This window comes from Coloeus monedula (genome assembly GCF_965178545.1).
Source record: "Coloeus monedula genome assembly, chromosome: 1".
Classification (NCBI taxonomy): Eukaryota; Metazoa; Chordata; class Aves; order Passeriformes; family Corvidae; genus Coloeus; species Coloeus monedula.
The window spans coordinates 3,405,373-3,428,507 of NC_138781.1; the positions used below are offsets into that span (position 1 = coordinate 3,405,373).

Here is a 23,135-nt window from a genome sequence, read left to right on the forward strand (position 1 = left end):
TCTCTACCTTCAACACAGTTTTTCGTTGCTCTGGCCCTACTTCAAGTGAAAGTAAATCCCACTTAGCCAAATTTATTCTTCAAAGGTTAAGGAGTTTCTGCTGCCTATGCTTTTCATACTTGTGTTATCAAACCTTGCATGTGACAGATAAGAACTTGTAGAAAAATAATCTTAAGTGATGTGTGCACATGCTCCTAAACTCATGTTAAGACCAGTAAAAATAATCTAAATTCAATGCAATTCCCTTCCTGAAAAGCCAAATTGCTTAAGTTTTTGAACTCTGCTCAACATTTTATATTCAATATACAATTTGCTACAAATGTACTGCAATCCTAATCTCCACGTCATGCCTTGTCATAACTTGATATTAATACTCTCATTAAATAGTTTGAGTCATTTCTTCTGATTTTAACCACCTCTGTTTCCAGTTTCAGCCATCCCCCAGGAAAATATTCCCTGTATAGTAGCCAGGGTTTATTTCAGGAAGGGATGAAATGATATCTGAAGATTCCTGCCCTTTTTCATGCTAGAAAAAGCTAGAGAAAGCTGAGATGACTGGAAAAGGACAAAGACCCAGTGTATAATAACCCTATTTAGGTGACAATGGATGGCACAGGTACTGAAATGCAGCCAAATAATTGTGCCTATTATAGATGATACAGAGCCAATGGAAATTATTTGGACAGACCAACTATTTTTGATGCAGAGGAATTTGGGGTCCATCCCTTAATCCAGGCTTTTCTAAAAGCACAGAACAAGAGCCCTGAGAAGTTCCTGCGTTCGTGTCCCCATCTGTTACTAACCCATCCATTTAATGTCAGAGTCGTGGTGGCAATGATATTTCAGAATTTCAGGGCCTAATTACAATCCAGAAAATCCATTTGATACAGTCAAGACTTACAAGAGTCTTGATATGACACTTGAAAACATTGCTTGAGGCAAGGAGACCAGAAAGTGCCATCACACATCCAGAAATCAGCTGAGCCTCACAATGGTTAATCTGTTCAGCAAAAGGAAGAATTTTATTTGGTTTTTATTGCTTTTTCTCTTTTGCTTTTGGACCACGATGGTGTTCACAGTAAATTTGCTGATTTTCACACCAGCAGCAATGCACCAGCTGCAAGAAATTTTCTATCTAAACATTTCTGAGTAGAGATGGGCAAAATTTGCCTATCTTTCTTGAGTTATTACCCCAGGCTCCATTGCAGCTGGTAGAGACCATGGTCTTTGGGAGGCTGAAAAACATTCATCTCCAGGAAAGAGCTCATGTTTACTGGTTATGCCACTTTTCCACCTGAGCTGGAGGCTGTGGGACACTGACAGCCACGTGAAAGCTTCTCTCCATTAGTCTCTTACTCTCCACCCAGATCACCTTGAATTCCTCTGGATAATGGAAGGAAACCAGCAAAAACAATATCTTCGGCTCCACCTTGTAAAATGTGTCCCAAGGAGTCACTGCAGAAATGGAAATATACTCCTTCTCCCACCCTCAGGTCTGAATCCAGCCATTGCTGTCATTTTCACAGGTAGAAGAATAACAAGGAAAAAAAAAACATTTTTTTTTTTTTTTAATTGGAAGAGGAAAATGCCTCCTGGGCAGTCAGCTTTTATACAAAAACTAGGTGAAACAACATTCCACTTCTTCAAGTTGCCTGCAATTACCTGGCTACGGCAAAGGGGAAAGGAAGGCAAATCCACATTTCTCTGTTGTAATTTCTGTTGTTCAATCAGACTTGGCAGCTCACTGAAATGTTCAGAAGAGCAGAGCAAAGTGTATTGATGTAATGATCCTCACTAGTTGGTACAGCTTAGCTTTCTCCACTCCCTTCCAAGCCCTGATGTTCCCATCAAAGAGTTTAATCAATCTTTTAATCTACAGGTTACAACCAGCACTGAGGTAAAAAACCCCAAAACCAAACCACTGAAGTACAAACACTGGGAATCCAAGTTTATTTTCAAGCTTCTGAATGTTTTACAACACTGGGGAGCAAAACCAGTCACACATAAGAAAAGATTTAGCAGTACTCCCAGCAGTCTCCTGGTCCATCTCCTGGGGGTCTCATTCTCTTTCTGTGCAAAAATTGTCTTTTCCTTTTCATTTCCTTGCAAAGAATTTCCTTAATGATTATCATATGGAGCCTTGGCCTTCCCAATGCCTCCCCTTTCTGCTACTTTTTCTCTAACCTGGAGCTCCTGAAATAACTTCAGAACCTAAGAGTCTTATATCGTGAAATTGGATCTTTTTGCTACTAAAGAGACAATATAAAAAGACAACACAAGAGGACTTTTAGTCATTGTGTTAGAGTTTATTAAGATGTTCGGCTTCTTGTTTGCATGTCTGCAGAACCAAAACATGGATGAAGACTGGACAAGCTAGATAAGACTCCGGCTCCTATAGCACGAGGATTGAATTCTGATTTCCAGAGGTGGTCACCTATGGAGTCACCGGAGGGCGCTATTGGTGAACATGCCTAAGCTCTATCAGTGAAAGTGTAGAAATGAAGCAGAATAGGTGATTCTTTTGTGCTTTCCGTGATGCAGAGTTATCAGTGAGAGGGCTATTTTGTGTTTAGACGGTCAGTCAGGGTTTAATCTGTCACTGCAATGCTTGTCCTGCAAAAGAAGCGTCATGGTCAGAACTGTAGAAGTGGATCCTCCTCCAGCTTGCTCAGGAGAAACCACAGTCGTCACATTTGATACAATTTAGTTTGTTTATTGTTTGGTTGGTTGGTTTGGTTTTTTTCTTCCCTCCAGGTCCTGGGACCCTTTTCAGCACACAGATGTGGTCATTTTCACCCCAGAGCTGGATGGCACAGTCCACCTGGTCCTCCTCCACACTGGCACGAGTCCGTATCTCTTCCCGTGCCACCTCCGGCCGATTTCCGTTTGCACCTCAGGAACAAAGGAAAAGGCTATTTTGTGGTTGAATACTGCTGGGGAACAGACCAGTGGGAAAGAAGCAGGACAGAAAGAGTGGCTAGAAAAGAAAAAAGCTTTTAGAGATCTCTGTCCAAGTTAGTTTCTGTTTTAGCTGATAAGGAGAAGTAGAATCTTGTCTCAGCATGGCCATCTTTCTGCACTGATGAAAACTTCTTCTAAACGTCTGTCAGTACTAAACTTGAAGTCTCTAGCACTGTGTAACATTTCTCCACTACTAAAATATCTTCTCAGCTTTTTTTATCTACCTTCTCTTTTTTTTTTTTAAATTCCTTTGAATATTTATTCTACAATCGATCTCACCAACATAGCCTACACAATTAAACATATTTGCTGCACATTGCCTGCTCTCCCTCAGTTGCTAAGGGATGTTGTCTTGCTTCCATCTGCTTCTAGACAAATATAATCTGCAGCAAGTTTCTTAATCAGCATTCACCAATTTGTGGCTGGGAAATAATGCTGCTTTGCCATTAGAGACGATGAGGGGAAAGCCAGCAGCAGTCAGGAGCCATTTGCTGTGTGTTGCTGACAGCTGTGTCATTGTATATCGTGTACTGGCATGTTCACAGGAACACAGAGTGGGTCCAGGCCACCCACTAAATCCTCCTGTCACATCTGATTCTTATTAGGAATGTGCCTCCCCAGACGTTTAATAGGAAGGGAATTTCTGTATTGAAGTGCTGTGTGTCTGGGAAGTGAAGCTGGATGTAGAGCTGTGGTCTGTGGTTAGAAGGGATTAGGGTCATTAATAAACTAATGACAGGAGTCTTATTCTAAACACAAGCATCATTAGAGCAGTCAATAATTCACGGCCATAAACTCGACCAAAAGGCTAAGAACTGTTAAAATATTTTAAAATATTTTATTTAGTATTTCAGAAATTTCTGATAGAATTCAGAAAGTTTGGCCCGTGGCACAGGTAGGTGATTAAATACTGTTTGAAAGCTTAATCAGCCCTGGACTTTAAACTTGGAAAACGAAGATTTAGTCAATACAGTCCAGGGAGTCTAGATCAGGGACAGAACCATCTCCTAAAAGCACCTTTGACTCTAGGGGGGATGTCCTCTCTTGGGGGGGAAGGATGGGCATATACGGAACAGGATTCTCCTTTTCAGGAGCTGCAGACAGAATTCAGTGGAGTGTTAGTCTGAAACTGAATCCCAGTCATATTCTAAAAGAGCAATCTCAGCTACTCTGGAGTCAGAAAAGAAGGGATAATTCTGGGGTTTCAACGTATTCTAAAATACGGAGGATAAACTTTCATGTTTACAATTCATTTAAGATACATTCCTATCACTATATCTAGACTGTGTAAATGGCCCTGGACACTAAGCTAAAAGGTCAGAGTCCTCTCCCATCAACAGTAAAATTCTGAATTAAATATTCTAAACAGAAAAAGAGATTTATCAACATGAAGAAATACTGGGATACTTCATGAGACTATTAAAAATGCTAAAAAATAATATTTCACTGTTGGGCAAAGCTCATACATTTAAATTCTTTCCAATTGAAACATAGACCTTTGGTAAATGGAGATCTCCCTGTACCACTGAAGCAAGTTTTATTTTCAGATCTGGAATCAGCAAGGGTTTTCCAAGCCCTGCTATAGGACAAAAATGTGCAGAAAGGATAGAAAATACTTGATGGAGCAGCAAAGTAGTAAAAGTTCATTTCTCCACTAGATGGCTTCATTCTCATGAAGATAATTGAAATGAAATTCATCAACATTGTTACCCATGTTAACAGTCATAAGAAAATGAAAGATTTGATGAGTTTGTATGAAAATGATGGTTAACTATGTATTTGCCACGGAAAGCAGTTTTTTAGAAGATATATCTGATGTATATGATGGTGTTTCCTTACCTCTTGGTTCAGGAAACAGTAGAGAACTGCCACAATAAACCCCTGGAAAAGACCAGAAGAAAAAGTTTTGAGGGTTAAGACAGCCTGAAAAAGCCACTTGCATTATCTGACTTCATGGTGGTTCTGTGAAGTAATGAGTATCACTATAGGTGGGGGAATTGCTAGAAATTGGAAGATAATTTGTGGACCTCCAATAAAGCTGAACAGCCAGATAATCACCTTGGTAGTTGTTGGAACCCTGAGTTCTGAGAATTTCAGCCTTTCAGTGCTGACAGACAGTGATCCTCAGAAGCACACTGCATTTGACTTGAAGCCTTGGGAAAGGTTTCCCAAACTGTGTGATAACACTGAGGTTGTTGCTGTGTAGTTAAAAGTTATATCACTGGGTAGAATATGTAGAGATGTAGAAAAATTAGGTTTATGGGATATATGTAACAGTATGGAGGATTTGGGGTGTGGATTTGTTCTTCTTCTTTTCTCCTTCTTCACAAATCTGGGTGTTCTGGTATTCGGTCAAAAAACCCGCAGTGTGGATCATGAATAGTTAGCTATTGGATTATAAGTAAAAACAAATTAGTTGGCATTCCATAATTGGGTAATCTGGACCTTAAAAGACCTTGTCAGTTAGAACTCGAGGCCATTTTCACCTTGTTAACTTAGGGGCACACTCTGTGCAGCTGTATTATAGATAAGATATAATAAACATTTAAGTCCAAAGATAAACTCCCAGTCTCCTGCATTTTAATTCGAACTCTGAGTAAAAGAACTCACGAAACAGAGCCAAAGAAGAAAAGAAACTATAAAAGAGAAAATTAATAGGTAGCGGCATTCCATCAAAATCAGTAACACTATATGAATTCACAAATGTAACTGATGATTATGAAAGTGTGGTCCGTTCTCCAGCACAACACACTGAGAGCTGATTCTTTTTGCACTCTAAAGAATGTAAAACAGAGACTTCATGGATGGAGCTCACACAGCTTTCCAGTCAAATCCTGTGTCTTTGTGGAGTATCAGATGAGACCGAATTCTGGCCTATTGAATGTGTTTGTTAAGATTGTGAACTGAGATAAACCCAGGACAATCCTAGGAGGTCAAAGGACCTACATGACTAGATCCTGCTCAACACCTCAACCTTTTATTCTATTAATTTATTCATTGAACTGTTCATTAACTCAGTGAAGGTCCCCTCCCTGTGCAGAGGGTCGGGATTAATGGGCAGGGTTTGTTGGGCAGGATTGACACAATGGATTCAATCCTCAAGAGGAATAAACCAGCACAACTCATGGATTGTTGGTGATGCTCCCTGACAAGCGATCCCATGCAGCCATCCAGGGAAAGATCTGCTCCCTGCGGAGGTTTGGTGGTATTCCCATGGCTGCTTCTTGTGGACCGAGGTGAAGCACCAGGAAAGGGAGGGGAGCAAAGGGAAATTGGGTCCTGCCCAGCTCATAACTCCAGGAGCAAAACCACCTGGAGGGACATCAGAGCAGGAGTTCTTCTTGTTGGCATCAAGCTCCTCAAGCTGTCCATGCCCTGAGTACCAATGCAGAAAGGTGGGGGCATCAACCCAATGTCTGCAGGAGGGAAAGGGATGTGGAATTCCTTGGGACAGCAGCCTGTGTGGGGCTGGTACACATACAAAACACTGTTGATGTTTTATTGTCAATTTATCCTTTGACAAAGAATTAGGAAGGGGGCAGGACCTACAACTTCAATTGCCTCTGGATGATTTAAATCAGCCCAAGTCAGCTTGATCTTGTTAGTGAAGTCAGGGAAGGCTGGTGGATAAGTACTGGTAGCAAAGATTTTCCACGCTTGACTTTGGCCCACCATCCAAGTTACACACTTATCTGAGATCTTGGCCTTGTGTTCACAAAATCTGCAAAAATCTTTAGTCCAGCCTGCATCCAGGTAGGATTTGTCACCTCTTCAGATATTTTAACTCAGCAAAGAACAAGGAACTTTGTGAACAAACACTGGTTTCAGGATCCAAGGATCATTTGTGTGTAATACTTCTTGTCATGAGGACACAAGGCTAAAACAGAAAAACTACTAAGAAGGAACTGAAGGATCTGTGGCAATTTTACCTGAAAAGATCCAATGCAGAGCTCTAAGTAAAGCCGAAGCCCCAGGCTGGTATATTCTGGGAGGAAGTTGAAGACGATGTAATGGGTTCCAAATAATGGAATTAGAAGCAGAGTGGACCTTGAGAGACGTCTAGAACAGGACATGAGAAGAAGAAACTTAATGTTATTTAAAGTCTAACGCACTCAGTGTGCCACAGTAGTGAGCACAAGTTAAAAAGAAGTTAATCTATATTAAAAAATATATAAAATAGAAATAAATATGCAGGCTTCCTTTACAGTTCTCATACAGAGAAAGGCAGCTGTAGAAGGTAATTTTTCCTGTCCTAAATAAGAGATCTAATTCAGATTCAATTAATGCTTTTCTTGTCTCTTGATTTTAATTGGAAGGCAGACAGCTGAGCTGATCTGGATGCATCCCATTGGCCAATATTAGGTGAATTGAGTCTCACCCTTTGACTAATTGCCTTTGGAATGGGATAAGGTTGGGAATCTCTAAAATTTAATACCAATTAAACTGAGCCCATCTGTGACACTGAGAAAGTGCTTCTCTGTTTAGAAAAGATTACATAATTTTTTATTATCAAAATAATTGATTTTAAAAAAATTATTCCGTACACTACCTGTACTGAGAAGAGTTATTGAAGTTGATTTGTCTAGGGTCTAGTTTTTTCAGCAAAATTCTGATGATGTTGATGAATAGGACAAAATTTACCTGTTCACAGTATTTGAGAAGTGGGAGAGAGGAAAAAGAAAATGTTAATTTCTGATGTAAAACTTTGCAGTGAAAATCTGGTTGTGTTTTTTTTTTAATTTCAGTTATAGTGTAATTTGTGCAGTTTCAATGTAAGGTCATTAATGCTATTCCTGTTGGCAGCATTCAAGTATTTAAATAAGTTGCATTCCTGCTTGAAGAAGTGGCTGAAGATGAAAACTTGAGAATTTCACTTTGTTCAGCAAAATATTTTCATCAATAGCTTGTGTGACTCTCTTTTACCTTTTGTGGCTCATATCAGTCGGATTCTCCTTAGAGATTAATATTGTATTAAATTCTGACTGATCTGCTGATCTCTCTAGACATTATTAGTGGAATTTATCTGCCTAAATACCTCTACAATGAGGTATTTCTGTCAGGGCTGATCACCCTGTTCTGCCTTTGCAGTCAGTGGAGAACCAGCCAGGACGGTCAATAGACCCTCAGGTGGGGTTGGGGATGGATCACCTCATCCCAAGGTAGACATTTATTTTAAATCAGATGAATCACTTGCCAAAAGTGCCCATTTCCCTTTGTTGGCTCTGAAGGAGCCTCTGAGGAGCATTAGCTCAGCTCCAAAGTAGTTAAGGTCAATCCCAACTTGGAAATCCAATCTTCTACAATTGCAATTTGGCACAGCTTTATCCGGAGTCTGTGAGGCTGCTCAGTTTTCCACAATCAGAGGGATTCTTCCTGTGAATTTTTTTGTGTCTGTACACACCAGCTCTTCCTTAGGTGAGCCTGAACATTTAATTTTGCCTAAGAATGTCCTCATTTTACCAGAAAGTCCAACATCATTCTATCCATTAGTGATGCTCTGTGTACATGCCAGCAGAAGAAATAATGGAGATAGAAGGAAATTAAGTATTTTATTGAAACACAGCAAGCTCTGACCAGAATTCAGCCTGAGATTCTTCACTCATGCCATTTGTGTGTATCTTTAAGATCCCTTCCAACCCAAAGCATTCTGTGATTCCATATCCCTCATCTGCATGCATCTGTCCTCCAGTTAAATTAAGGTTTTAATAGCTGGCCTTAAGGTCATCCATTAACTCACTTTCTCAAACACTGCTTGGGTTTAATGACTTGTGGGAGTAATCAACGATGATAATCATTTAAAGCCCATCAGTTTATTCAATAAATGCCAGACTCAAGAGCTGTTATCACTGTTATCAGCTCTGAACAGAAACCTATTGTCCTTGGAAGTTTTGTATCAAAAATGTATGGCTTATTCTGAGCTTATGCTAAAATTTTGTTTTCAAATATTTTAAGGAGGGTTTAGTCCACTCACTTGCTATTTATTTCACCTAAACTGACAATTCTGTGAAAGTTTCAATGTTTGAAAGACAAACTTTTCAGTTTGCATTGGACATAGGCAGTCAACAGTAGAAATTCAGCATTCCTCTTCCTACAACTCAGCAAACGGCAACCCAACTTTAACTCAAAAGTCTTTTTTTCTTCTACTTAGTATCAGCAAACTCAGAAGTACCTACCCCCACAGAAATTATAATTGGTCCTTTGATTAGCCACCAGTAGGGAGAGCCTTGATTAATATCCCAACATCTGTGAACATGACAGTAAGATTAGAAAAAGACATGTATGTAATGACTGCAATCAATTAAAAGTATTACCCAAGAATATAGAACAATGTAGGAAACGATGACTTACGCTGTGTCTTCAAAGTAGAATTTTGCTAATATCCAAATAAGGGTGAAAAGTGTTGGAAAACCTGTCAGACATTTAAACAAAAGATAGAATTAATCCAAGCCTTGTCCACTGAAACTCTGCTGCAATGACACAGATCACTCATTTTTGAGAGCTGGAATTACCCTTTGGGGTCAGCTCCTATAACAGGAATTGTTTTACATTCAGTCTCTAAAACACCAAAAGTGATTCAGTTTGCCGAGGTGTCAGGTCTACCTTAACCTTGGGTGACAACAGGCATGGATTTCCCTCCCTCAACCAACCAGAAAATTCCTCTAAGTGCATTCGCCTGCCACAGATTAGTTCTCTGCTTTTTCCTTTACACAGCAACACTCTGTGGGCACCCACTTGGTTGCAGATTTCTAAGTCTGAACAATTCCATTTATTCCAGACAAGAACAAAATCAGGAGGAAGATGCTGCTGTTTCACTGCCTGTCCTGTTATTTAGTGGACAAAGCTTCTTTATTCACACAATAAAAAAGATGGGCTGTAGAAATACTAGGACTACAAAAATCCTTGCTTAGGAAAAAAAATTCCTTTTCCCAGACTGTGTAACTAAACAGGAGCAAGGCAGATTGTGCTCTGGTGTTTGTGATAACTCCTTAGAGGAAGCTGTGTTTTCAGTGGGGTGAAGAAGGTTAAGACAGGATCTCTTCCTGTGCATTCTTAAATGTGCATCATTTTCCACCCCTTTCAGAGGGGCTTTATTGCCATGAAAAACTTGATTGCTTTCTGTTAGTATGCACATAAAATAAAATGGAAGCAATTTCCAGGTTAGGTACTTCAGTTAGATCAGCTGGGTTCCACATGCAGTGTTTTCAATGGGAATGGATCATGGAATCGTAGAATCATGGAACCATAGACTCATGGAATCGTGGAATCATAGAGTCATAGAGTCATACAATGGCCTGGGTTGGAAGGCACCTTAAAGATCACCTGGTTCCAACCCATAGGGACACCTTCCACTGTCCCAAGTTGCTCAGATCCCCATCCAGCCTGGCCTTGAACACTTCCAGGGATGGGAAGTCCACAGCCTCCCTGGGCAACCTCACCACCCCCACAGTAAGGAATTTCTTCCATGTCCCATCACTCCATGCCTTGGGAAAAGTCCCTCTCCAGCTATCTTGTATCCCTAGAAGTAGCTCTGTGGTGTCTGTGAAGCCTTATCTTCTCCAGGCTGAACAGCCTTGTTTAACATCTTGCCTTTTACTAATGCCCTGTGAAATCCACACCTACCCCAGCCAAAGAGAACCAGCCACCAAAAATATCTTCTTCCATGAGAAAGGGATGAGAGCAGCAGGCAGTTTAGGTAAAGAGCCTCCACCAGCAGCCACATGAAATTGGTCATCATGAAATAGTGGCAGAAAACCACAGAGATCTTGCATTCAGTCTAGAGAACAGGAAAGTTGTAGTTTAGGGATTGCCTGGGGATACATCTGATTTGACCATGGAGTAGACATCTGTAATTGTAGCTGAGTTCTACCAAGAGCAAGATCTCACTATTAACTGGTGTCTAAACTGAGAGCTTCAAATGTAAAATGGATTTCTGAATAATAAAGCTTTAACCATCATAACACTTTGGAACCTCCACTGCATTTTGCTTTTTATCTTGTATTAAAAATGTACCTGTGGCTCCCAAGCGTTTGTGATTTCTCTCACAAATGCACTGCCTTGAGTGTACCTTTAGTGCCAATTGCTCCTTGGGCAAAGGTTCAAGGAGCCATTTTTGTCCTTATGCTCAGCTCTAGAATTTTGTGTGGCTGTGAGAAATGCAGAAGAACCACCCCCTAAACCTCTGTTTGAAAATCATTGCCACGCTGCCAAGATCTGGGGCTGGATGAAAGTTAAGTTGATTGCCTGGTACCTTGAGTGCTTTGTGGTTTACAGATCAGAGCTTTCAGCCACAACATGGAATCCAACATTTCCAGAAGAATAAGCTTTAAAAGTTGTTCTTTGATGTACTCAAAGATCTTCAGTTTTAGGCTTCAGGTTATAGAAACATAACAGTGTAATGATACTACTTTGTTGCTATGTGAAAATCTAAATTTCATTTAGAGTACTGCAACATCACAAATTGATGTTTTAAGAATATAGGAGGGCATAAAGTACACATTCATGGAAGTAAAATATACTGAATAAAAGAATTATATAATTTTCATTGCCAGGTTAGAAGGACAAAAAGCAATAAGTAGTAAAAAAGAGGCATGAATAGTGAAACCATATATAAATGGCATATAAAAACATCAACCACAATATCCTGCTTTTCATGTGCTTACTGTAGAGAAGCTGCAATGATCAATGCCTTCCTCCTGGAAAAGGACAGCATCCTTAATGAAAATGGCAATAGCCTTTAGGATAAATGTAAAAAAGAGCTGCACATGGATATAATTCCTGGGACAGCGAAGCCTCCTGGAAGAAAAGAAGAGAAGTCCCTCTGAGGTAATTAACTGAACTGTGCTGGCAGTAATTAAAATAAGCAATAAGCCCATGTTTCATCTCTGGTACTTCCAGACACATTTAGGAAGAACACTTTGATTCACTGAGTTCTTTCAGAGAGAGACAGAAAACTTCCTCACGTGAAGCCATTCAGCCACAATCTACATCTTAATCTTTCTCCTTGTTATCCACAATTTTAGGGGTTTTTTCCTTACTTTGCCAAAGTTACTTTGATGAATTAAGTGAAAGCACAAAAGAGCTTTAAAACAATTTGGCACATCTACTTTAAATTCAATTTACACATCCACCTTAAATTCCCCGTTAACTAAGATTAAATTTCGACTGCTATTAAATACAGATTTTTGAGGGCGTTATAGAGCTTCAACTTCATTTTCACTTAAAGTTCTACTAAAAGCTGGATTCCATCCAGACCCAGTAATCTGAGGGTCACCTAATCTGAAAGTTTACCTAGAGTGTGCAGAATTTTATTGCTGGCCTCAAATGCCAACCCCATTGTTAACTATGACTTTTTCCTCCCTATTACTACTTGTCCTTATGTCCATTGTTTCTTTCTTTCCCCTCATTTGGGCTGGTTTGTTTTCCTGAGGTCAGAGTGGATGTCAATAAATATATCTGGTGGCTTCCAGACATGAACTAGGAACCAGCAGAGGTCAAGAAACTTTCCCTAGAGAACCCTGATTCTCACAGCATAATAATAAAGGAAACTCCTGCTTTTTTTTTTGCTTTTTTTTTTTTTTTTTTTGTCTCTCAGAAATACCAGAAATAAACAAAGATTAATGAAATAAATCCCACATGGCACGTCAGCAAACATTAAATCTACGTTAAATGGTAAAATACTTTAAATACTCTAGATTGGACCTGAAAATACCTAATTGATGGATAACTCAGTAAGAGAGAATTCTAACTAAATGTGACCACATTCTGAGACTAACTTTAAAACGTGTTTTTAGTAGTAAATTTTTCAATAGTCATCTATGCAATGTCATAGGAACATTGATTCAGAATCAAGTCCTTTGTGTATACTTTTATTAACAAATTCTCTGAAGCCATAACAGGCAGGCCCACACAGTTGATGAAAAATATCTTAATTCCAGCCTAAAGCAATTAAATTTTTCTATTGGTTCTTCAGGATCAAAGTGAGTTGCTGAGTTTTGTCAATTGACAGCCATGATTCATTCCCCAGATCTGAATCCTCTAATTCCTGACTCTCTCTGATCACCTGTAATTTCCAGCTTCAGTTTCATATTATTAAACCAACATGGCTGGAATTTTTTATTGTTATTCACCTGAATTTCTATTTGTATTATTTTGTTATGTCTAACGCTGTCTTCTGCAGTCTGAGAAATTAAAAGAATTGAGGTTAGAGGACACCTTTACCTGAATGCAATAAGAACTGTCACAGCAATGATGAGGGAGGTGATGGACACGCTGTATCCCACGGTGTAGATGATCTTTATAGTAGAAAAGTAGGATTGCTATAAAAGAAGAGAATGATTTGTCACACAAGTTGCTGTTAAATGATAGCTTTTTTACTGATTCTGTCAGTTTTGCTTTGTTTGGTTCTTCCATTCTGTTGACATCCCTGACTGCCTTTTTTTCCCCTCTTCAAATCCCACAGTAAAATTCACCTTAAATCCTCATGACGTTTCTTTTGTGAAGTTCCATTCCACAGTTGTGTGGATACAGCCCAATCTGATGCTGAAACACGTACTGATCAGGGTGGCTGGAAGCTCATTCATTAAAACATAAAAACCAACACCAGTCCTTCAGAAAGGCATTGTTAAAAATCTTATGCAATTTTTATAAATGCTGTATGTTCTACCACATTTTCTCCCCAGCGGTAGCAGGACAATTCTGCTGGCAGCATGATGAACACAGAATTCTGTCAGCCTTTCTCTATTTTTCTCCACTTTCCTTACTTCCAATTTTGCTGTCTATTCTTCCTTTCATTTTTTATTGTGTTGAGTTGGGTTGTTTTTTTCTGGGGTTGTTTTTTCCTCTGTTTCTCTGGCTGTCAAACTCAACTGTTGCTCAGTTGGAATGTCAGTCAAAATCCATTTCTGTTTAAGTGGCTCCTCTGTCAGACACAATCCCTGAGTGAGGATAAGTTGACTTCAACTCTCACAGATGAAAGTAGAAAACAGAATGAATAAGCTCTAGGCTGCAAATCAAATTCCAGTCTTACATGGTCTGTCTCTTGGGTCCTGTTTCAATGTTTTTATAACCCAAAATCCACACAGCTGTGCAGTGCATTCCTGCAGTTCACTTGGGGAAGGGGAGATGCTCACTTTTAGCCTTAAGCGGAACTTTAGGCATTATAAGACTGACACTGAGAAGAGTTTATTTAATTTATCTAGGTGCTTAAAAATTAGCTGCCGAGATATGAGTCTGCAGTAGAACAAGAAGAACCTGGCCACAGGACTGATTGGCTTAATTGTTAGTACAATCCTGTTTCTTCTCATTCTTTTTCTTTTATAGTTAATGAAGGAAAACACTCTCAGAAGACAATTCAAGTCTTTGGAAAATGAGACCTTACTGGATTCTGGGACCAACAAAAAGGATCACTACACCTGCCTTAGCAAGAGCAGGTTATGGAATCATAAATCCCTGACTGGTTGGGGTTGGAAGGAACCTTAAATATCATCTATTTCCCACCCCTGGATTTGTAGAGTGAATCCTTTGGTGCTGAGCACCCTGCATCCATGTGTCCAGATTCCTGACTATCCATAGCCTAATTCCATGGGCCGAACTTTCTTTTCTGGTCAGAGCACAGTAAGTGCACCCTGAATTTGCCTTCCAGTTTAGATTTATCCCTAAGAAGCCAGATGATCCTTTCTGAGAGCATCTCTCAGTGTGAATGCAGTAAGTGGGGATAGCCAAGAGATATCCCTGGAAAGCTCCCACCTGACCAAAGCACTAATACAGATCCATGGTGCAGTGATTAGCTCCGACATTCACGGTATTTTTTTGAGATCATTGAAGTTAAATGGGGTGGAAACCAGGCACAATGGGGTTTTTCGTGTAGTGGATGAACTGTGAGCTGTATATGATTACCCAAATCCCTGACTGTGCACAATTCCAGCCAGAGCTCACAGAAGTACCTCAGAGCTCCAAAGCTTGCCAGGAAGCCTGGATGCACCACTCCGTGAGAAACATCAAAGCTGGGCTAGGCTGACCATAGCTGGCAACAAACCAGACGTGTAAAACATGGAAAATAATCAACTCTTTAAGTGGATAACCCTACAACTGAGGAGTTTCCTCTAGGTAAAATAATAGAATCATCACAGAATGTGTTGGAAGTGACCTTAAAGAACATCCAGTCCCACCCCATGCCATGGGCAGGGACACCTTCCACTATCCCAGGTTGCTCCAAGACCCATCCAGCCCCCTCCAACTTCCTGGCATGGGGCAGGGACAGCTTCTCTGGGAAACCTGGGCAATGTATCCCCATGGTGATATGAACCATGTTCTTACCCTTATTAATTAGTGATCAAGCACTATATTGTCCCTGTGCATGTAACCGCGAGATATCACCAACACTGAAAATCTGGCTGAAGAAATACGTCAAAGTCTAATCTGCATTACAGAGATTACAAAGATTTTTGGGACTTTTTTTTCATTCTTGAATTAGATACTTCATGCAGGACGAGACAGCCAAGACCCCTCTTGTCCTCAGATATTGCTGAATTTGGAACAGAGGTCTGATAACAGCACATTTGCTCTACTGATGCTGTGAGAGTACAAATTCATCTTGCTGACTGATATTACTGGAATGTCTTAATACACATTTTATGAACATTTTGTGATACATGTCTGTCTGTTATACCCATGTATTTGTAGTTGGCTTTACTATTGTTACACCTGAATAATAAAACATTCTTAGTTATTTTCCAAAATAGGTGGCCAGATGTCATAGGTTAGCAAGCATAGTCCCGGAAGGGACGTCCTTGCTAAGGGGTGCTTACAGTTTCCTCTGGGAACTGATAGAACCTATCAGCTGGCCAGTTTGAATATGGACAATTCTCTAAGCCACTTAAAGTTGTGAACACCTCTGTGATCCACATTTAAGAATAGGCAAACTCCCCCTCCAAGCTCTCTCTCGTTTCCGGCGCTGGCACAGGTGGCTGCGGGCCCCGTGTGGGGGCCAGCGGGCCCGGCCAGGCCCTGCTTGGGCCAGGCTGGGCCGGGCCACGGCCATCCTGGAGCCATGGACCTGTTCCAGCCATGGAACCCCCCCCACTGCCTTGCCGTGGGCAGCCGGAGCGGCTCGGCTCTCCCCCCTCTCCACTGCGATAAGAAACATTCAACATTCCAGCTGCAAAGCTGCAAGGCCGAGGTGAGGTTAACCCTTTTACTGCTGTGAAGAGCTGAAACCTGAGGGAAGAGAGAGAGGAGATGCTTAAAGCTGAAATTCTGTTGTGAAGCTATGATATATCAGAGTATCCTGTTGTAATTTCATGAAGATATGGGGGGTGGAGTGTTCAACTCGTAAGCAAAAGCACCTGCGCTGAGATAGGCAGATGCTGACACAGCTGTAATTTCACGAGAAGTTTGGACAGGGAGAGATGAACCAGATGAGGACTTTTGCTCCAAACGGGAAAGGAGAAAACCTCAGTCCCTAGAGATGCTCCCAGAGATAGTCCTAACGATGAAGATGAGGAAGACCCTTTGCTCCCAGGGAAGGAGAAGGGCCTCTGTTTTTGTTTCTGAACGGCTCAACCTTAAAATTGTACCCCAAAAAACTTCAAGAGTGGACCCTCGAAAGCAGTTGCGGGAAAAGCTGCAAGTCGTGGGAAGGGACTCACACGCAGGCAGAGAGACTCCTCTTCCTAAATGGACTGAACGATATTTGGAAGTGGGCGGCTGTCTCGTTGTGATACTGCTTTCATAGCATAAGCAAGAAGAGACTTCTCTTTCTAAATGGACTGAACAAGGTTATTATGGAAGTGGTAAACAGACTGAACATCTTAAGGGTTGTTTTTTCACATTGTCAGTGGGAGAAGGGAGGAAGGTGGGGGGAGGAGGAGAGTTCTGAAGGTGGTATAATTTTTTTTTCTTCCCTCTTTTAGGTCTGTTAATAAACTTTATATTCTTTCAAGTTTGGTGCCTGCTTTGCATTTCTCCTAATTCTTATCTCACAGCAGATAAACAGTAATGAGTATTTTGGACCAAACCACTACACCAGAGTAAAAAAATGAGTTATATTCCATACTTAGAAAGAAATTTCAGTGTCTTCTGAGTCTCCCTCTGCAGTGACCTTCAGGAATAGAAAGGACTCCTATGACATCAGCACACCACTCACATATATTTATGTAATTAAACTTACTTCTTCAAGAGGAATTTCATCTTCTACAGGACAGGCCACATGGTAGGGAGGGAATGGGTCAGACCAGCCTTTTTTTGTGCAGTTTCTTTTTACCATCCCAGCTGAAACAGAAGTATTTCATTTTCTCAATGAAGAACCAGATAATATGGAAAATAAAAACAAGGAGAAGACCTCTGGCTGGTACAAGGTTGTACCAGGAGGAGAGGATCATTAGAATCTCCAAGAGTTGGTAGCACAATTTTTCTATGTACATTCAGGTCATCAGATATAAAACTTTGTATTTTATTTATAGACAAGCAAGGGGAAGAAGGGAGACAGGGCTGGAGGTTGGAAGGACTAGGGAAAGAATTTTATCAAGCACATTGGAGAAGATTGGGAAGCACTGCTCCATAAATTTCTGCTCTGCACAACACTCTCATTCTTCTCCTCACTTCTCACTCTCGCTCTTCACAACGCTTCTCATTCCCACCTCCCCTGGGGCTTACTCTTCCCTAGCAGATCAGAAGTTGGGATAAGCAGCCCCTTCCATGAGGATAGCACACTTCCAAAACAAAGATTTATGAGTCAGATGAAGGATAATTCTGAGAATCCCAGGGCAGGAAATGAATGTGCACAGATGAAAGGGATTTTCCTTATCCCTCGTTTATAACTAGCATGTGTTGGGCAAGGCAGAGGTTGGGCTTTGCAGTTTCTTTTTCTTGTGGAACTGCCAAATCCAGGTCTTTCCTGGAAGGTGGTTTGCTCCTTGTGGGCTCACAGTTTGTTCCTGGCCATGCTCACCCAGAGAGGAAGCAGGCACAAAGGCATTAGTTTGCAGTTTTGCAACACATGGGCTGCTCCAAGGCCTGAATTCTGCTTTGTATCTCCAACCTTGGTCTTAAAGAGCAATCACGTTGTTCATTCCTCTGCCTTTCATTTCATCCCACACTAATCACTGCATAAATCTCAAGAAACCCCAACCTTAAGTTCTGACCTAGACAGCCTCCAGATGAGCCTTGTAGGAAAGTCATGCAACAAACTGATCCCAAAGCACATGGAAACCAAAGGAATCGCTCCATTTATTTCAGTATTTTTTTGATCCAGGACCTCATCAGAGACTATGGAAATCAAATCCAGTTACGAATAATCCTCAAAATATGAGAAGAACTGCGAAAGCCCCTCAGATCCTACTAAAATCCTTGCAGTGCTTTGAGCCATCTCATGGGAACATGAAAGGTTCTGTCTTCACCCTCCCTTTTTAGAAATGCTCTGGCCAGAAATGCAACAGGAGTACAACCATGGTAGGACATCACCTGGCTCCTTCATGAAGTGAAAGAGGATGTTTGGACACGGTAAGGCAAGAATCTCTCCAGCATCTGCCTCTGGCCAGCACAGCAATTTGTCCCAAGTTCTCTTGCAACCTCAGACAGAGAGCAAAATATATTTTTAAGCGTGGTTATATTTGAGCAAAATGAAACCCCAAACCTTTTTAAACTTTGCCACTCCACCACTTCCATATCTTATAAAAATAGTTTAGCCACAGTTTTTATTCTATTATGAGAAATAAACACCCCCAGAGTGCTTTAGTTAGACCCCTGCGTTAGACTGAGGTGAGTTTTCAGAAATGATGCAGTAAATGAAGAGTGATGCTGGAAGAAAGGTCAGATCGCTGTAATTGTTCAGCAGGTACCCTATTTTTAAATATCAACACAGCCTCCCAAACAAGCAAGCATGATGCCAAGGAATTGGACAAGGACACAAGGATTGACTCTGATAAATTGACTGTCCATATTTGAATGTGAAAGACAATGGAAAAAAGAAAAGAATTGGAAGGAATGGGAGTAGATGCAAGAAGAGCGGATGAGACAACAGCATGTGGGACCATAAATAAAACCCTCCTGTGCTTTGCAGCCTGGCTGTGTCCTCACTCTGGTAGTGGGTCCCTTCCCTCTCCCTCTCTTCATCCCTCACACACGGATGGATACCTGGTGACGTTGAATTTCCATGCTCTTGTGGGGCCTCCAGACATTCAGACTCCTTTTTCTTCAGCTCTACCATCAGATCACATTCTGGGTGGACATTTCCAGCAACCTACAGGGAGAAGAGTTTTGGGGAATTGGTAAGAAGGGGTTGGGTGGGATCTCATCTTAAGTCCAGACTTACTTTTGCAGCTAACAGGGCCGGTTTAAGGACACAAAACTGTGCTTAGGGTTTCCATCCAAAGGCTGCCACTACCTCTACACAAGCTGGTAGTTACAGCTCTGTACTGGAAGGTTTATAAATTCCTCTGGCTACATTCAAAATAAAAGATCTCTTTGCTAGGGCCTGAGTTTGAGTGCAGGACCCATTTACACCCAACTTTAGCCAGACCCTGTTAAATCTGGGCCCAGAAAAACACACTGCACTTGATCAGGCTCCTTTTCTCAACAGTGAAGGGCTCAGCACTGCAGGAAATGCTGCAGAACCTATGCACAAACAAGTCCCTGCCAACCTCCAAAGAAACATCATCTTGAAATCACAAAAAATTACTGCAAAACTGTCTCCTGAAAGAGCTCTTCACTCCAAAAGGAGTGAATCTGTTCTCTCCCTTCTACCATCTGCCTTTCTTTACACAGGGTGGGAGGCAAAACTCCTTTCTTTGGAAAAAAACACTCTGCACCAAAGCATTTGTTGGTTTGGTATGATGGTGTAAAGAAAAAAAGTGAGACCCAGGGTTTTAACAGCAGGAAATATTCAGTTGTTTGGTCCTTATTTAGACATACACAGACATCACAAGAGGATCTGAAGGCATCCAGAGAACTTTGGGCAGCAAAGGACAAAGTCTGCACAGGCTGTTACAGCCAGACTGCTGAGGATGCACCCACTGGGCAGGAGTGCACAGGACTATTTCACACAAAGAAAACAAAATGTGCCTTGTCCTGCCATACACACTGTCCCCAGTCCCAGAAGATCAGTTGTTATCAGAGACACTCTGACTCTGAGCTCTACGTCCTGGCCACTGGTGCTGGTGTGCTCTGCATGTGTGATTATAGACATAAAAACACGGAGACAAAACAGAAACTAAACCCAGGATGAGACTTGCATGGTGAACAGGTGGCTGGCATATGGCTCAGCTTTCTTCCACCCAGAGAAGATTAATATTCAGGGAGTTTGGAAAATAACTCCCTGGCTTTCAGTTCATTCAGAGGGCAGATTGTATCCATCCCAATAAGCTGGTGCTTCCCCTTCATGTTAATGTCCACGACTCATGTTGGCCTGCAGAGAATTTGAAATGCATATGGACCAAAAATCTGAGGCTCTCAGGCTGCTGAAGAGGGGTGGATTAATTACACAGCATTTGTTTTTCTGAGGTTTGGTCCCTGGTGGTTAAAAATGTCGTATCTCCACATGGATGCCCCGCAAGATCATCTGCTCCCCATTTACTGCACTTTTCGGAGGATGTGGTTTTCCTGCCAGATTTGCAGACAGCAGTGCCATGGATCAGTTTAAGGCAGCAGTGAAAAGCAGGGCTCCTTCACGAGGCTGACTGAAGTTTGGTGTGTGTGAGAGCAGGGTAACAGTGGATGGATGGAGCAGAACACAGACATTGCCCTGCCCGAAGAGGTGGAGATCTGATGTGTGGGATGTCCCAGGTTGTCATCCAGATCAGTAAAATCAGCAGGTCTAGGGAGCCCCTCAATTCCTCTTCACTAAGAAATGCAATGTCAGGCGGAATTACAGAAAACTGACATCTGTCTTGAAAATCTTTGCTGTCTTGATGCCTCTTTTCATGCCAACATATATTCTTTCCCCCTTGTAGTCACCCCACATAATAAATACAGGAAACCTCCCTAACCATGGAGTATGACAGCTATTGAAAGAAGTAGCTTTATTAGTCAGTAGAAAAAACAGTCAAACCATTTACTGAAAATCTCTTTTACAACATTCTCTTGGTCCAGTGAACTGTGCCTGGAAAAACCTCAGAAGGAGGAAATGCACCCATTTGCACTGTTCTAAATTATTTCTCTTGGCAAAAAGCATTGCTAGATTTTGCCTGTCAAAACTCTCTTTGCTCTCTGACATGTTCATGGCAAGAGCAAAGCTTGTTTGGCTCATCCACCAGTCCAGGAAAGTTTTTTTTTCCTCTTGTTAAGTCTCCAGACTTGTGAGAACACTTTACCACGTGCATCTCAAATAAAAAGATGAGGCTGATCAAGACCTGGTATTTAAATTGTTGCCTCTTCCTTCAAGAAGAACTGACCTTAGGAGATGCTGTCACAGTTTATGTGCAAGTCAGAACTAATCACTCACTGCTTGAGCAGACACCGAGTGCCAGATCTGATATGACAGAAACTCAGGTAAAATAAACTAAAAAGATTTATTCCACTCCCAGGCTGTGTTTTAGGTATATTTATGCCCCTAAAGCATTTAACTACTTCCAGCAGACCCTCAGTTTAAGGAGATGAGAGTCAGTCTCTTAAGCAATCCAAACCTCTCCAGAAGCTGAGTTCAGCTCTTCCAGGGGAAACATATGATCAAATTACACCAACAACAAAAACAGAGGGCTGGTTTTCCACCATTTTATACTCAAGTAAGGGTTGTTTACCTATCCTCTAATATGCAACACATGTTAGGAAATTTTTATTATACACTAACACATAAACTGGGTTTTGATCAATCCATAATCATATAATAAGCAACCCAACTTTGCAGAAGAAAATTCTGCTTCTCTTGGGTAAATGAGACAGGTTCTTACAGAGACCTTCAGTCATATTTTAACCATTAGCACTCAATCTTGATATTCAACTTAGGACCAACCACATTTATCTACTCCTACTACAGGGAAGTGGGTTTGTCACACAGGTGATACAAAGGAATGTGTTGTTTCACATGAGAAAAAAATCTGTTCAGTCATTTCACAGTGGTTTATTTTTCTCAGTCCACAAAAAACCAAGCTGCTGTGCCACCCCTCCTGAAATGTTCCTTCAGAGAAGAGATTTCCAGGAAAGAAGAAAAGATAAAGGATATAGAGGAGGCATCACAAAGGGAAGATGCTGAAAATGTGATTATTCTCAAAAGCAAAGATAATATCCTTCCCCCAGTTTGAACAAGCTTTTCCTGATATCACTGTGATCCTGGATCTTGGTTTGGCAATCTCTGTCCAAAGTGAAATATCACCAAGACCTCTGGGCTTTTTAATGGCTTTGGATCTTTCTAAATCTGGCCTAAGCATCCCTGCTGGTCCCACTCCTCTGTTACCTGCAACATCTCAGCTGTCCACACACCAAATGACATGAATGCTACCACCAAGGCAGATGAAATTGTAACAAAAAAACCTGCATAACCTGAAATTAAAGAAAACTCTATCAAAACTCAGCTGCTCTGGTGTAACAGTCCTCCTCCAGTTTCTTATTCTTTGTCACTGTCTTTTAATGCCCACACAAAATAAGGGTTTCTGCCAATTATGTGTTTCTCTTTACTGAGTGTGTCATAGGAAAGCAGAGAAATAAACTGATATAAAGATCCTACAATGTGGGTCCCTTCTGCTGCTTTTCACACTTTTCATTGCATCTTGCCTTGTTTAACTGGAATCCAAAGCAAATAGAGAGAAAAGAGACTCACAAAAAAAAAATTTAAAAAATAAATCTGTATCTGACCATCTGCTCCCACAAGGAAATGAACAATTATTGAAACACAATGAAGTAAAAGCTTTTTTTTTCCATGCAATTACTTACAAGCACTGCCAGACTCAGGGTGTGCAGAGCACAGTGGTATAAAGAACAAGAGTTCATGTTCCAAAGCAAAAGCCAGACTTCACTTCTTCAGCCTCTCTTAGCATCTTTCTCCTGCTTTTTGACTTCTCTGTCTCCTCTCAGGTGCTGATTTGAAGCATTTATATTTTTGCAGAGAAGTGACGTAACAGGGATGTGAAGTGGGAGATAAATATTAACAATTCTCTACGCTGTGTTTAAGCTTTCCAACTTTTTGACTTTGCTCAAAGACTGGACTGGATGAATTGAGTGACCAATGCCAAGATTATGGGAATTCT

At 41.0% G+C, this 23,135-nt stretch overlaps 1 protein-coding gene across 1 annotated transcript; it reads right to left on the reverse strand.

Moving 5' to 3' along the window:
* Nucleotides 1–2,769: 2,769 nt before the first annotated feature.
* GHRHR (growth hormone releasing hormone receptor) lies at nt 2,770–22,878 on the reverse strand (the record flags this gene model as incomplete). The annotated part of the gene is made up of 13 exons (XM_082292904.1): nt 2,770–2,892; nt 4,801–4,842; nt 6,891–7,020; nt 7,511–7,602; nt 9,135–9,204; nt 9,310–9,370; nt 10,582–10,735; nt 11,622–11,754; nt 13,180–13,277; nt 17,129–17,229; nt 18,421–18,528; nt 19,093–19,198; nt 22,822–22,878. The coding sequence occupies 13 exons, from the start codon at nt 22,876–22,878 to the stop codon at nt 2,770–2,772; spliced, it is 1,275 nt and encodes a 424-aa protein (XP_082149030.1).
* Between the last annotated feature and the right edge of the window lie 257 nt (nt 22,879–23,135).